Here is a 16,279-nt window from a genome sequence, read left to right on the forward strand (position 1 = left end):
TAGAGGCTCTCCTAGAGGGTCTCCTAGACTAGAGGCTCTCCTAGACTAGAGGCTCTCCTAGACTAGAGGCTCTCCTAGAGGGTCTCCTAGAGGTTCTCCTAGAGGTTCTCCTAGAGGCTCTCCTAGAGGTTCTCCTAGAGGTTCTCCTAGAGGTTCTCCTAGAGGTTCTCCTAGAGGCTCTCCTAGAGGCTCTCCTAGAGGGTCTCCTAGAGGTTCTCCTAGAGGCTCTCCTAGAGGCTCTCCTAGAGGGTCTCCTAGAGGTTCTCCTAGAGGCTCTCCTAGAGGCTCTCCTAGAGGGTCTCCTAGAGGGTCTCCTAGACTAGAGGCTCTCCTAGACTAGAGGCTCTCCTAGACTAGAGGCTCTCCTAGAGGGTCTCCTAGAGGGTCTCCTAGACTAGAGGCTCTCCTAGACTAGAGGCTCTCCTAGACTAGAGGGTCTCCTAGACTAGAGGCTCTCCTAGAGGGTCTCCTAGAGGTTCTCCTAGAGGTTCTCCTAGAGGCTCTCCTAGAGGCTCTCCTAGAGGGTCTCCTAGAGGTTCTCCTAGAGGCTCTCCTAGAGGCTCTCCTAGAGGCTCTCCTAGAGGTTCTCCTAGAGGTTCTCCTAGAGGCTCTCCTAGAGGGTCTCCTAGAGGCTCTCCTAGACTAGAGGCTCTCCTAGACTAGAGGCTCTCCTAGAGGGTCTCCTAGAGGGTCTCCTAGACTAGAGGCTCTCCTAGACTAGAGGCTCTCCTAGACTAGAGGGTCTCCTAGACTAGAGGCTCTCCTAGACTAGAGGCTCTCCTAGACTAGAGGGTCTCCTAGACTAGAGGCTCTCCTAGACTAGAGACTCTCCTAGACTAGAGGCTCTCCTAGACTAGAGGCTCTCCTAGAGGGTCTCCTAGACTAGAGGCTCTCCTAGACTAGAGGCTCTCCTAGAGGGTCTCCTAGACTAGAGGCTCTCCTAGACTAGAGGCTCTCCTAGAGGGTCTCCTAGACTAAAGGCTCTCCTAGACTAGAGGCTCTCCTAGACTAAAGGCTCTCCTAGACTTGAGGCTCTCCTAGAGGGTCTCCTAGACTAGAGGCTCTCCTAGACTAGAGGCTCTCCTAGACTAGAGGCTCTCCTAGAGGGTCTCCTAGACTAGAGGCTCTCCTAGACTAGAGGCTCTCCTAGACTAGAGGCTCTCCTAGAGGGCTCCTAGACTAGAGGCTCTCCTAGACTAGAGGCTCTCCTAGAGGGTCTCCTAGACTAGAGGCTCTCCTAGACTAGAGGCTCTCCTAGACTAGAGGCTCTCCTAGAGTGTCTCCTAGACTAGAGGCTCTCCTAGACTAGAGGCTCTCCTAGAGGGTCTCCTAGACTAGAGGCTCTCCTAGAGGGTCTCCTAGACTAGAGGCTCTCCTAGAGGGTCTCCTAGACTAGAGGCTCTCCTAGACTAGAGGCTCTCCTAGAGGGTCTCCTAGACTAAAGGCTCTCCTAGACTAGAGGCTCTCCTAGAGTGTCTCCTAGACTAGAGGCTCTCCTAGACTAGAGGCTCTCCTAGAGGGTCTCCTAGACTAGAGGCTCTCCTAGAGGGTCTCCTAGACTAGAGGCTCTCCTAGAGTGTCTCCTAGACTAGAGGCTCTCCTAGACTAGAGGCTCTCCTAGAGGGTCTCCTAGACTAGAGGCTCTCCTAGACTAGAGGCTCTCCTAGAGGGTCTCCTAGACTAGAGGCTCTCCTAGAGGGTCTCCTAGACTAGAGGCTCTCCTAGACTAGAGGCTCTCCTAGAGGGTCTCCTAGACTAAAGGCTCTCCTAGACTAGAGGCTCTCCTAGAGGGTCTCCTAGACTAGAGGCTCTCCTAGACTAGAGGCTCTCCTAGAGGGTCTCCTAGACTAAAGGCTCTCCTAGAGGGTCTCCTGGAGGATGGTTTGTCACCCTTGGTAGCATATAATATATTGCAACATTACTGTTACAACCAAATACTTTTCATGACTTTATAAAATAATTCCAGGGCTTGAAACTAAGGATGCCCTGTCATCCCTGGGATGATAAAAAACATGTCTGCGGTTGAAAACAGACTCTGGGACAGTTCTGGGATGACAGATCCAAAATGCATACAACCACTGCTCATTCAAAAATAAAACACTAAGCAATGAGGCTGATGCAACAGATCAGACCGTTTTAGCTTGAAATGTTGATAAAGCTGTTTTTCTTCGCATTATAAACTCAACAATGCGCACGTGGCTGTGGGCTGTTGGACAACAAAATGTTCCAAAATGCAATTAGCGGGAAAACACCGTTCTCAAACGCGCACCGCACACATGAGCGGTTTCATGTGGCAGAGATGGAAAATATCCGTTGGAAATGATGAAAGGCTAGGTCTAAAGATGCATCAACTAGTATGGGTTACAAATATAACTAGGATTATCATCAACTAGCATGGGTTACTAATATAACTAGGATTATCATCAACTAGCATGGGTTACTAATATAACTAGGATTATCATCAACTAGCATGGGTTACTAATATAACTATGATTATCATCAACTAGCATGGGTTACTAATATAACTAGGATTATCATCAACTAGCATGGGTTACTAATATAACTAGGATTATCAAGAACTAGCATGGGTTACTAATATAACTAGGATTATCATCAACTAGTATGGGTTACAAATATAACTAGGATTATCATCAACTAGCATGGGTTATTAATATAACTAGGATTATCATCAACTAGCATGGGTTACTAATATAACTAGGATTATCATCAACTAGCATGGGTTACTAATATAACTAGGATTATCAAGAACTAGCATGGGTTACTAATATAACTAGGATTATCATCAACTAGCATGGGTTACTAATATAACTAGGATTATCATCAACTAGCATGGGTTACTAATATAACTAGGATTATCATCAACTAGCATGGGTTACTAATATAACTAGGATTATCAACAACTAGCATGGGTTACTAATATAACTAGGATTATCATCAACTAGCATGGGTTACTAATATAACTAGGATTATCATCAACTAGCATGGGTTACTAATATAACTAGGATTATCATCAACTAGTATGGGTTACTAATATAACTAGGATTATCATCAACTAGCATGGGTTACTAATATAACTAGGATTATCATCAACTAGCATGGGTTACTAATATAACTAGGATTATCATCAACTAGCATGGGTTACTAATATAACTATGATTATCATCAACTAGCATGGGTTACTAATATAACTAGGATTATCATCAACTAGCATGGGTTACTAATATAACTAGGATTATCAAGAACTAGCATGGGTTACTAATATAACTAGGATTATCATCAACTAGTATGGGTTACAAATATAACTAGTATTATCATCAACTAGCATGGGTTACTAATATAACTAGGATTATCATCAACTAGCATGGGTTACTAATATAACTAGGATTATCATCAACTAGCATGGGTTACTAATATAACTAGGATTATCAAGAACTAGCATGGGTTACTAATATAACTAGGATTATCATCAACTAGCATGGGTTACTAATATAACTAGGATTATCATCAACTAGCATGGGTTACTAATATAACTAGGATTATCATCAACTAGCATGGGTTACTAATATAACTAGGATTATCAACAACTAGCATGGGTTACTAATATAACTAGGATTATCATCAACTAGCATGGGTTACTAATATAACTAGGATTATCATCAACTAGCATGGGTTACTAATATAACTAGGATTATCATCAACTAGTATGGGTTACTAATATAACTAGGATTATCATCAACTAGCATGGGTTACTAATATAACTAGGATTATCATCAACTAGCATGGGTTACTAATATAACTAGGATTATCAACAACTAGCATGGGTTACTAATATAACTAGGATTATCATCAACTAGCATGGGTTACTAATATAACTAGGATTATCATCAACTAGCATGGGTTACTAATATGACTAGGATTTATGCCTTTGGCTGCTGGACAACAAATATCTTTGATTTTAAAATCTATTGAACATGAGAAAAATGCTGGTTTCCATGGCACTGTTTCTGAAATCATTCCTTCAACATTGTTATGGTCGTATTTTGGCTAGGCAACTTTATAACAAGGTAAGACACGTCCAGGTTTTAAACAATTACGTTTATGGTTAAATAGTTTCAAAATGCTGACCGCCTCCGCTCAGATTCAAGGTGAGTGATGTGTGATGCTCAACAGGCCCTGTCCTTCACTCTGTGGTCTTCTGAGCATTTGATCTGAATGAACCGAGCCTCGAGCGTGTCGACAGAATCAAGCCTTTAGATGTTAATGTGAATAATCCTTCATTATATAAGTCAAACATGGCTGGCGTTTAGCCTGTATTTATGTCATTAAAGTCCCATTAAAGTTTGGCTCCATTTTCTGGCGCCTCATCAGCGTTGGGTTGGACATGAGGCTGTAGGCATATCATCTGCACTTTGACATTTTATTTATGTACATGGAAAAAAAGATTTGAATATTATTCCAATTTTGGCCTCTAATCCAATTTTGATCAGACGAATTGTTTGATATTGTGATTTATTTTTTGTTTCCTTAAAAATCCTTCTTTAAAAAATGTCTTCGGGATCGGTGTCCCTTCCACGAGACGGTTGAGCTAACCTAGGCTAAAGCGATTAGCATGAGGTTATAAGTAACAAGAACGTTTCCCAGGACACAGACATATCTGATATTGGCAGAAAGCTTAAATTCTTGTTAATCTAACTGCACTGTCCAATTTACAGTGGCTATTACAGTGAAAGAATACCATGCTATTGTTTGAGGAGAGTGCACCATTTTTAACATGAAAAGTTATTAATAAACAAATTAGGCACATTTGGGCAGTCTTGAAACAAAATGTTGAACATAATTGTAATGGTTCATTGGATCAGTCTAAAACTTTGCATATACACTGATGCCATCTAGTTGCCAAAATATAAATTGCACCTGGGCTGGAATAATACATTATGGCCTTTCTCTTGCATTTCAAAGATGATGGTACAAAAAAAAATACAAAATAACTGTTGTTTTTTTCTTTCTATAAATTTTTACCAGATCTATTGTGTTATATTCTACTACATTCCTTTCACATTTTCACAAACTTCAAAGTGTTTCCTTTCAAATGGTACCAAGAATATGCATATCTTGCTTCAGGTCCTGAGCTACAGGACGTTAGATTTGGGTCATTTTAGGCGAAAATTGAAAAAAGGGGCCGATCCTTAAGAGGTTGTCTCCTCCTCTTCATCTACACTGATTGAAGTGGATTTAACAGGTGACATCAATAAGGGATCATAGCTTTCACCTGGATTCACCTGGATTCAGTCTGTCATGTTCCTAGTGTTTTATACGCTCAGTGTAAACATGTACACACACACTACGTACACTTACATACACACGCCTCTGTCATTGTTTCTGAGGTAGCAGTGGCACTGACCTCACGGAGTGAGAGAACACGCTTTACCTATATCCTTCTCTCTCAGACTCGCTCTCTCGCTCTCTCTCTCCATTTATCTCCCTCCCCATCTCTCCTCTCTCTCCCCATCTCTCCTCTCTCTCCCCATCTCTCCTCTCTCTCCTCATCTCTCCTCTCTCTCCCCATCTCTCCTCTCTCTCCTCATCTCTCCTCTCTCTCCCCATCTCTCCTCTCTCTCCCCATCTCTCCTCTCTCTCCCCATCTCTCCTCTCTCTCCCCATCTCTCCTCTCTCTCCCCATCTCTCCTCTCTCTCCCCATCTCTCCTCTCTCTCCCCATCTCTCCTCTCTCTCCCCATCTCTCCCCATCTCTCCTCTCTCTCCCCATCTCTCCCCATCTCTCCTCTCTCTCCCTCTCTAAGCGGATGGAGGAAGTCATTAAATCCTCTGATAGAAGAAGGCATTAGAACAGTGAGAATAAACGGAGTGAGAGAGAGAGAGCTTAAGAGAGAAAGAGAGAGGGAGAGAATGTGTTTGATTCTCCCTCCCCCTTCCTTCCATTGTCTAGCATACACATCCCTCCTTCCATCTCTGTGGTATAACAATATGAGGTCCATCATAGAACTCTGATTTAACCACAGAGCTCTTTTAATGGGTGGACACACACAGACACACACACACAGACACACACGTAAACACACACACACACACACACACACACACACACACACACACACACACACACACACACACACACACACACACACACACACCACAGGATTTAACAGTGTAGTTAATGGAGTAGAATGAAGGGCTATAATGATGGTTATAAGAAGACATTATTACAGACAGAGACAAACAGAGGACTGGTTAGTGAGGAGGATCCCCTTCTCTCTGATGTGTGTGTGTGATCACCCTCTCTCTGATGTGTGTGTGTGTGATCCCCCTCTCTCTGATGTGTGTGTGTGATCACCCTCTCTCTGATGTGTGTGTGTGTGTGATCCCCTTCTCTCTGATGTGTGTGTGTGTGATCACCCTCTCTCTGATGTGTGTGTGTGTGTATGATCACCCTCTCTCTGATGTGTGTGTGTGATCCCCCTCTCTCTGATGTGTGTGTGTGATCCCCCTCTCTCTGATGTGTGTGTGTGATCACCCTCTCTCTGATGTGTGTGTGATCCCCCTCTCTCTGATGTGTGTGTGTGATCCCCCTCTCTCTGATGTGTGTGTGATCCCCCTCTCTCTGATGTGTGTGTGTGATCACCCTCTCTCTGATGTGTGTGTGTGTGATCCCCCTCTCTCTGATGTGTGTGTGTGATCCCCCTCTCTCTGATGTGTGTGTGTGATCACCCTCTCTCTGATGTGTGTGTGTGATCACCCTCTCTCTGATGTGTGTGTGTGTGATCCCCCTCTCTCTGATGTGTGTGTGTGTGATCCCCCTCTCTCTGATGTGTGTGTGTGATCCCCCTCTCTCTGATGTGTGTGTGTGATCCCCCTCTCTCTGATGTGTGTGTGTGATCCCCCTCTCTCTGATGTGTGTGTGTGTGATCCCCCTCTCTCTGATGTGTGTGATCACCCTCTCTCTGATGTGTGTGATCACCCTCTCTCTGATGTGTGTGTGTGATCCCCCTCTCTCTGATGTGTGTGTGTGATCACCCTCTCTCTGATGTGTGTGTGTGATCCCCCTCTCTCTGATGTGTGTGATCACCCTCTCTCTGATGTGTGTGTGTGATCCCCCTCTCTCTGATGTGTGTGATCACCCTCTCTCTGATGTGTGTGTGTGATCCCCCTCTCTCTGATGTGTGTGATCACCCTCTCTCTGATGTGTGTGTGATCCCCTCTCTCTGATGTGTGTGATCACCCTCTCTCTGATGTGTGTGTGTGATCCCCCTCTCTCTGATGTGTGTGTGATCCCCCTCTCTCTGATGTGTGTGTGATCCCCCTCTCTCTGATGTGTGTGTGATCCCCTCTCTCTGATGTGTGTGATCATCCTCTCTCTAATGTGTGTGTGTGTGTGATCACCGACAGGTAGCCTAGTGGTTAGAGCGTTGGGCCAGTAACCGAAAGGTTGCTGGATTGAATCCCCGATCCCTGAAGATGTGGATGTTGATTAAGGCAGCCCCCCCCCCCCCCCCCCCCCATCTCTCTGATTCAGAGGGTTAAATGCTGGAGACACATTTCAGTTGAATACATTCAGTTGTACAACTGACTAGGTATCCCCCTCTCCCTCCCACTGGTGTGTGTGTGTGTGTCTGTGTGTGTCCATCCAGAGGGGGGAGAAGGGGGGCAGCGTGAGAAAAGAGGGGCACGGGATGGAGGGAGAGAAGTGTGTGTGTGTGTGTGTGTGTGTGTGTGTGTGTGTGTGTGTGTGTGTGTGTGTGTGTGTGTGTGTGTGTGTGTGTGTGTGTGTGTGTGTGTGTGTGTGTGTGTGTTTGTGTTTTTGCCGGAGCCAGAGCTGCAGAGTAATCACATTATGTGTGGTCTGGCGACCCGGCCATTGTCCAGCCACAGTGTGATTCTTGGTAGTCCTATAGCCGTAGGGAGAGGTTGGGGCCAGAGCTCTGTCTGTCTGTCTGTCTGTCTGTCTGTCTGTCTGTCTGTCTGTCTGTCTGTCTGTCTGTCTGTCTGTCTGTCTGTCTGTCTGTCTGTCTGTCTGTCTGTCTGTCTGTCTGTCTGTCTGTCTGTCTGTCTGTCTGTCTGTCTGTCTGTCTGTCTGTCTGTCTACTCCACACTGTCTCCTGCTGGTGGGTGATAGAACAGCTAACACGCACACAGAGGCTGGACTGTGTGTGTGTGTGTGTGTGTGTGTGTGTGTGTGTGTGTGTGTGTGTGATATTGGCCAATGTGATAACACTTCCTGTGATATCGGCCAATGAGATAACACTTCCTGTTTCTTGTCTTTTCTGCAGTGCCGGCATTGCCGTGGGTTTCTATGGAAACGGGGAGTCATGTGACGGAGCCAACCGACTGGCGTATTCTCTACGGCACGCCAACCGCACTGTGGCAGGGGTCGACAAACTGGTGGGACAGTCACTCACACACACACACACACACCCACACACACACACACACACACACACACACACACACGCACACACACACACACACACACAAACATGTATACTCCAAACATAAGCACAGAGCGCCAACGTCCCTCCACTTTCATCCTACCGCACAGAGCGCTAACATCCATCCACTTTCATCCTACCGCACAGGGCGCTAACATCCATCCACTTTCATCCTACCGCACAGAGCGCTAACATCCATCCACTTTCATCCTACCGCACTAAGGGCTAACATCCCTCCACTTTCATCCTACCGCACAGAGCACTAACATCCATCCACTTTCATCCTACCACACTAAGGGCTAACATCCCTCCACTTTCATCCTACCACACAGAGCGCTAACATCCATCCACTTTCATCCTACCTCTCAAGAGTTTCCAGATTCCAAAACCCACTCCCAGATGTGTCTCTCTGTCTGTCTCTCTAGGTGACGGACAGTGCCCTGTCTCTGAACCAGACAGTGGAGGGAGGTCTGGTCCAGTTGGAGACGGCCTACTCTGAACAGACTGACTATGTGTCTATCGTCCAGAAGCTCCAGGGTCAGCTGGATGAACTGGTCAGACTCATGGTGGACATCCCCTTCTGGAGTAACTCTGATATCTCACTAGAAGACCTGGCCATCAAGACTGAAGCCTTTGACTGGTACAGGTGAGTTACAGCTGTATACATGTACTATACATGGTTACTATTATAGAGTTACAGCTGTATACATGTACTATACATGGTTACTAATATAGTTCTATCTGCTGGAGTAACTGAAGACCTGCCTTCCTTTAGGGTTAGGGTGTTATTTATTCTGTTATATTATATATTTGTACCTGACTCTGTTGTATATAGTGTTATATAGTGTTGTATATAGTTATATATATAGTGTTATATAGTGTTGTATATAGTGTTATATAGTGTTGTATATAGTGTTATATATAGTGTTATATAGTGTTGTATATAGTGTTATATATAGTGTTTTATAGTGTTGTATATAGAGTTATATAGTGTTGTATATAGTGTTATATATAGTGTTATATAGTGTTGTATATAGTGTTATATATAGTGTTTTATAGTGTTGTATATAGTGTTATATAGTGTTATATAGTGTTGTATATAGTGTTATATAGTGTTGTATAGTGTTATATATAGGTGTGTGTATATAGTGTTGTATAGTGTTATATAGTGTTGTATATAGTGTTATATATAGTGTTGTATAGTGTTATATAGTGTTGTATATAGTGTTATATAGTGTTGTATATAGTGTTATATAGTGTTGTATATAGTGTTATATAGTGTTGTATAGTGTTATATATAGTGTTGTATAGTGTTATATAGTGTTGTATAGTGTTATATAGTGTTGTATATAGTGTTATATAGTGTTGTATAGTGTTATATATAGTGTTGTATATAGTGTTATATAGTGTTGTATAGTGTTATAAAGTGTTGTATATAGTGTTATATATAGTGTTGTATAGTGTTATATAGTGTTGTATATAGTGTTATATAGTGTTGTATATAGTGTTATATAGTGTTGTATATAGTGTTGTATATAGTGTTATATAGTGTTGTATAGTGTTATATATAGTGTTGTATAGTGTTATATAGTGTTGTATAGTGTTATATAGTGTTGTATATAGTGTTAAATATAGTGTTGTATAGTGTTATATAGTGTTGTATATAGTGTTATATAGTGTTGTATATAGTGTTATATATAGTGTTATATAGTGTTGTATATAGTGTTATATATAGTGTTTTATAGTGTTGTATATAGTGTTATATAGTGTTGTATATAGTGTTATATATAGTGTTATGTAGTGTTGTGTATATAGTGTTATATAGTGTTGTATATAGTGTTATATATAGTGTTATATAGTGTTGTATATAGTGTTATATATAGTGTTTTATAGTGTTGTATATAGTGTTATATAGTGTTGTATATAGTGTTATATATAGTGTTATATAGTGTTGTATATAGTGTTATATATAGTGTTTTATAGTGTTGTATATAGTGTTATATAGTGTTATATAGTGTTGTATATAGTGTTATATAGTGTTGTATAGTGTTATATATAGTGTTGTATATAGTGTTATATAGTGTTGTATAGTGTTATATAGTGTTGTATATAGTGTTATGTATAGTGTTATATAGTGTTGTATATAGTGTTATATAGTGTTGTATATAGTGTTATATAGTGTTATATAGTGTTGTATAGTGTTATATATAGTGTTGTATAGTGTTATATAGTGTTGTATAGTGTTATATAGTGTTGTATATAGTGTTATATAGGTTGTATAGTGTTATATATAGTGTTGTATAGTGTTATATAGTGTTGTATAGTGTTATAAAGTGTTGTATATAGTGTTATATATAGTGTTGTATAGTGTTATATAGTGTTGTATATAGTGTTATATAGTGTTGTATATAGTGTTATATAGTGTTGTATATAGTGTTGTATATAGTGTTATATAGTGTTGTTAGTGTTATATATAGTGTTATATAGTGTTGTATAGTGTTATAGTGTTGTATATAGTGTTATATATAGTGTTGTATAGTGTTATATAGTGTTGTATATAGTGTTATATATAGTGTTGTATAGTGTTATATAGTGTTGTATATAGTGTTATATAGTGTTGTATAGTGTATATAGTGTTGTATATAGTGTATGTATAGTGTTATATAGTGTTGTATATAGTGTTATATAGTGTTGTATATAGTGTTATATAGTGTTATATAGTGTTGTATAGTGTTATATAGTGTTGTATATAGTGTTATGTATAGTGTTATATAGTGTTGTATATAGTGTTATATAGTGTTATATAGTGTTATATAGTGTTGTATAGTGTTATATATAGTGTTGTATAGTGTTATATAGTGTTGTATAGTGTTATATAGTGTTGTATATAGTGTTATATAGTGTTGTATAGTGTTATATATAGTGTTGTATATAGTGTTATATAGTGTTGTATAGTGTTATAAAGTGTTGTATATAGTGTTATATATAGTGTTGTATAGTGTTATATAGTGTTGTATATAGTGTTATATAGTGTTGTATATAGTGTTATATAGTGTTGTATATAGTGTTGTATATAGTGTTATATAGTGTTGTATAGTGTTATATATAGTGTTATATAGTGTTGTATAGTGTTATATAGTGTTGTATATAGTGTTATATATAGTGTTGTATAGTGTTATATAGTGTTGTATATAGTGTTATATATAGTGTTGTATAGTGTTATATAGTGTTGTATATAGTGTTATATAGTGTTGTATATAGTGTTATATAGTGTTGTATATAGTGTTGTATATAGTGTTATATAGTGTTGTATAGTGTTATATATAGTGTTGTATAGTGTTATATAGTGTTGTATAGTGTTATATATAGTGTTGTATAGTGTTATATAGTGTTGTATATAGTGTTATATAGTGTTGTATAGTGTTATATAGTGTTGTATATAGTGTTATATAGTGTTGTATATAGTGTTATATAGTGTTGTATATAGTGTTATATAGTGTTGTATATAGTGTTATATAGTGTTGTATAGTGTTATATAGTGTTGTATATAGTGTTGTATATAGTGTTATATATAGTGTTATATAGTGTTGTATAGTGTTATATAGTGTTATATAGTGTTGTATATAGTGTTATATAGTGTTGTATATAGTGTTATATAGTGTTGTATATAGTGTTGTATATAGTGTTATATATTGTGTTATATAGTGTTGTATAGTGTTATATAGTGTTGTATATAGTGTTATATATAGTGTTGTATAGTGTTATATAGTGTTGTATATAGTGTTATATAGTGTTGTATATAGTGTTATATAGTGTTATATAGTGTTGTATAGTGTTATATAGTGTTGTATATAGTGTTATATAGTGTTGTATATAGTGTTATATAGTGTTATATAGTGTTGTATATAGTGTTATATAGTGTTATATATAGTGTTGTGATATAGTGTTGTATAGTGTTATATAGTGTTGTATAGTGTTATATAGTGTTGTATATAGTGTTATATAGTGTTGTATATAGTGTTATATAGTGTTATATAGTGTTGTATAGTGTTATATAGTGTTGTATAGTGTTATATAGTGTTGTATATAGTGTTATATAGTGTTATATAGTGTTATATAGTGTTATATAGTGTTGTATATAGTGTTGTATATAGTGTTATATAGTGTTATGTTGATAGTGTTATAGTGTTATATAGTGTATATAGTGTTATATAGTGTTGTATATAGTGTTAGTATATAGTGTTGTATATAGTGTTAGTATATAGTGTTGTATATAGTGTTATGATATAGTGTTGTATAGTGTATGTATATAGTGTGTATATAGTGTTGTATATAGTGTTATATAGTGTTATATATAGTGTTGTATATAGTGTTATATTGTGTTATATATTTCCAGTGTGTACTATAGTGTTATATAGTGTTGTATATAGTGTTATATAGTGTTATATATAGTGTTGTATATAGTGTTGTATATTGTGTTATATATTTCCAGGTGGCTGGTATACCTGGTATAGTGTTATATAGTGTTGTATATAGTGTTATATAGTGTTATATATAGTGTTGTATATAGTGTTGTATATTGTGTTATATATAGTGTTATGTATAGTGTTATATAGTGTTGTATATAGTGTTATATAGTGTTGTATATAGTGTTGTATATAGTGTTATATAGTGTTATATATAGTGTTGTATATAGTGTTGTATATAGTGTTATATATAGTGTTATGTATAGTGTTATATAGTGTTGTATATAGTGTTATATAGTGTTGTATATAGTGTTATATAGTGTTATATATAGTGTTGTATATAGTGTTGTATATAGTGTTATATAGTGTTATATATAGTGTTGTATATAGTGTTGTATATAGTGTTATATAGTGTTATATATAGTGTTGTATATAGTGTTGTATATTGTGTTATATATTTCCAGGTGGCTGGTATACCTGGTATAGTGTTATATAGTGTTGTATATAGTGTTGTATATAGTGTTATGTATAGTGTTATATAGTGTTGTATATAGTGTTATATAGTGTTATGTATAGTGTTGTATATAGTGTTGTATAGTGTTATATAGTGTTGTATATAGTGTTATATAGTGTTGTATATAGTGTTATATATAGTGTTATGTATAGTGTTATATAGTGTTGTATATAGTGTTATATAGTGTTGTATATAGTGTTATATAGTGTTATATATAGTGTTGTATATAGTGTTATATAGTGTTGTATATAGTGTTGTATATAGTGTTGTATATAGTGTTATATAGTGTTGTATATAGTGTTTTATAGTGTTGTATATAGTGTTATATATAGTGTTGTATATAGTGTTGTATATTGTGTTATATATTTCCAGGTGGCTGGTATACCTGGTATAGTGTTATATAGTGTTATATATAGTGTTGTATATAGTGTTGTATATAATGTTATATAGTGTTATGTATAGTGTTATATAGTGTTATATATAGTGTTGTATATAGTGTTGTATATAGTGTTATATAGTGTTATATATAGTGTTGTATATAGTGTTGTATATTGTGTTATATATTTCCAGGTGGCTGGTATACCTGGTATAGTGTTATATAGTGTTGTATATAGTGTTGTATATAGTGTTATGTATAGTGTTATATAGTGTTGTATATAGTGTTATATAGTGTTGTATAGTGTTATATAGTGTTGTATATAGTGTTATATAGTGTTGTATATAGTGTTATATATAGTGTTATATAGTGTTATATATAGTGTTGTATATAGTGTTATATATAGTGTTATATATTTCCAGGTGGCTGGTATACCTGACTCTGCTGCTGTTTGATGTTCTGATCTGTCTGCTGGTTCTGTTCGGACTGATACGCAACTCTAAAGGCACTCTGATTGGGTGAGCCACACCACATGACGACCACAGAGAACTCTGGATGGATGGATGGATAGTGGGAAAGAGATAGGAGGTCTGAGAGAGAATTGGGAGAAGGAAAATGAGTAGACATGTGTTACTAGTTAGAGGGGATGAGAAGGGGAGAGAGGAGTTTAGGCTGGTAGAGCGAGGGATGATTAGAGGGAGAGAAAAGGCAGTGAGAAGAGAAGAATTGTGGAGTCAGGACATGATGAGAGAAGAAAGGAAGAGAGAGATGGATGGTGGGAGTGAGAGAGATGATGAGATTGAAAGAGCGAGAGAGAGAGAGAGAGAGGGGTAGGAGAGAGAGAGAGAGAGAGAGAGAGGGTAGGAGAGGGTGAGAGGATAGGAGAGAGAGAGAGAGGGTAGGGGAGAGAGAGCAAGAGAGAGAGAGGGTAGGAGAGAGCGAGAGAGAGGGTAGGAGAGAGCGAGAGAGAGAGAGGGTAGGAGAGAGCGAGAGAGCGAGCAGGAGAGAGAGAGGGTAGGACAGCGAGAGAGAGAGAGAGGGGGTAGGAGAGAGCGAGAGAGCGAGCAGGAGAGAGAGGGGGTGAGAGAGAGAGAGAGCGAGAGAGAGAGGGTAGGAGAGAGCGAGAGAGCGAGCAGGAGAGAGAGGGGGTGAGAGAGAGAGAGGGTAGGAGAGAGAGAGAGGGTAGGAGAGAGCGAGAGAGCAAGAGAGAGGGTAGGAGAGAGAGAGAGCGAGAGAGAGAGAGGGTAGGAGAGAGCGAGAGAGCGAGCAGGAGAGAGAGAGGGTGAGAGAGAGAGATTGACGAGTGGGAGTGAGGACACATTAAGACCATCTTGTGTGCATGACTCACATTTCACAGGTTGTGTGTGTTGCATGTCTCTGACTCAACCCCACGTTGTTTTACACACAAACACACACACCAGCAGTGATTTCACAGCGTTGAACATTTATAAGGTGTTAATTCCCCCCTCTCTCTCTCTCTCTTTCTCTCTCTCTCTCTCTCTCTCTCTCTCTCTCTCTCTCTCTCTCTCTCTCTCTCTCCTCTCTCAGGGTGTGTTTGTTGGGTGTTCTGACTCTCATCATCAGCTGGGGGTCTCTGGGACTGGAGCTGGCAGCTGCCGCGGTGAGTGTCTCCATGGAAACTTGTCGCTAGGACAACGGCAGTTTCCTGTGACATGACATAATTTCACTGGATTTCTATTGGCTTAGACAAAGTAGTGTAGATGAAAGATTATGTAAAGTCAATTACCCTTAAGATCTAAGATACCTTACTTTTAATTTGATCTGAACCCTATGTTTGGTTGTGTTTGTGTTGTGTTGTGTTGTGGTTGTATTGTGGTCATATGGTCTCTCCACAGACGGCCAGCGACTTCTGTGTTTCCCCGGACACCTACATCACCAGGGTAACCAAGGAGAACGCTGTCATCAACCAAGGTAGGGGAACGAGGGAAGGACAAAGCTGGATGGAAGGAGTTGGAGAAATGTGGGAACAGAAGGAGAGAAGAGGAGAGGCAGGGGCAGGGAAAGAAGGGACAGAAAGATAGAACAACTACAGGAACAAGGGCAGGGAATGAAGTAGAGGGGGAAGTGATGGATGGATGGATCTCCGTCCTCTGGGCTCCATCTTTCTGACAGACAGGTCAACCTTGACCCTGACACACACACTCTGTTCTCACCACTGTGTGTTCCAGTATCATCAACTAGCATGGGTTACTAATATAACTAGGATTATCATCAACTAGTATGGGTTACTAATATAACTAGGATTATCATCAACTAGCATGGGTTACTAATATAACTAGGATTATCATCAACTAGCATGGGTTACTAATATAACTAGGATTATCATCAACTAGCATGGGTTACTAATATAACTAGGATTATCATCAACTAGCATGGGTTACTAATATAACTAGGATTATCATCAACTAGCATGGGTTACTAATATAACTAGGATTATC

The 16,279-nt window shown here is 39.0% G+C and overlaps 1 protein-coding gene across 2 annotated transcripts in view; it reads left to right on the plus strand.

Annotated features, from left to right (window-relative positions):
* ttyh3b (tweety family member 3b) overlaps positions 1–16,279 on the plus strand; it is a 56,170-nt gene that overhangs the window by 24,394 nt on the left and 15,497 nt on the right. For both annotated transcript variants that reach the window (XM_045690662.2, XM_082958570.1), the window contains exons 3-7: positions 8,306–8,417; positions 8,890–9,110; positions 14,243–14,338; positions 15,369–15,441; positions 15,677–15,752. In XM_045690662.2, coding sequence (XP_045546618.1) covers positions 8,306–8,417; positions 8,890–9,110; positions 14,243–14,338; positions 15,369–15,441; positions 15,677–15,752 — 578 coding nt within the window. The remainder of the gene's footprint in view (positions 1–8,305; positions 8,418–8,889; positions 9,111–14,242; positions 14,339–15,368; positions 15,442–15,676; positions 15,753–16,279) is intronic.

This window comes from Salmo salar, chromosome 12, assembly GCF_965601325.2.
Source record: "Salmo salar chromosome 12, fSalSal1, whole genome shotgun sequence".
In the NCBI taxonomy this organism is placed as follows: domain Eukaryota; kingdom Metazoa; phylum Chordata; class Actinopteri; order Salmoniformes; family Salmonidae; genus Salmo; species Salmo salar.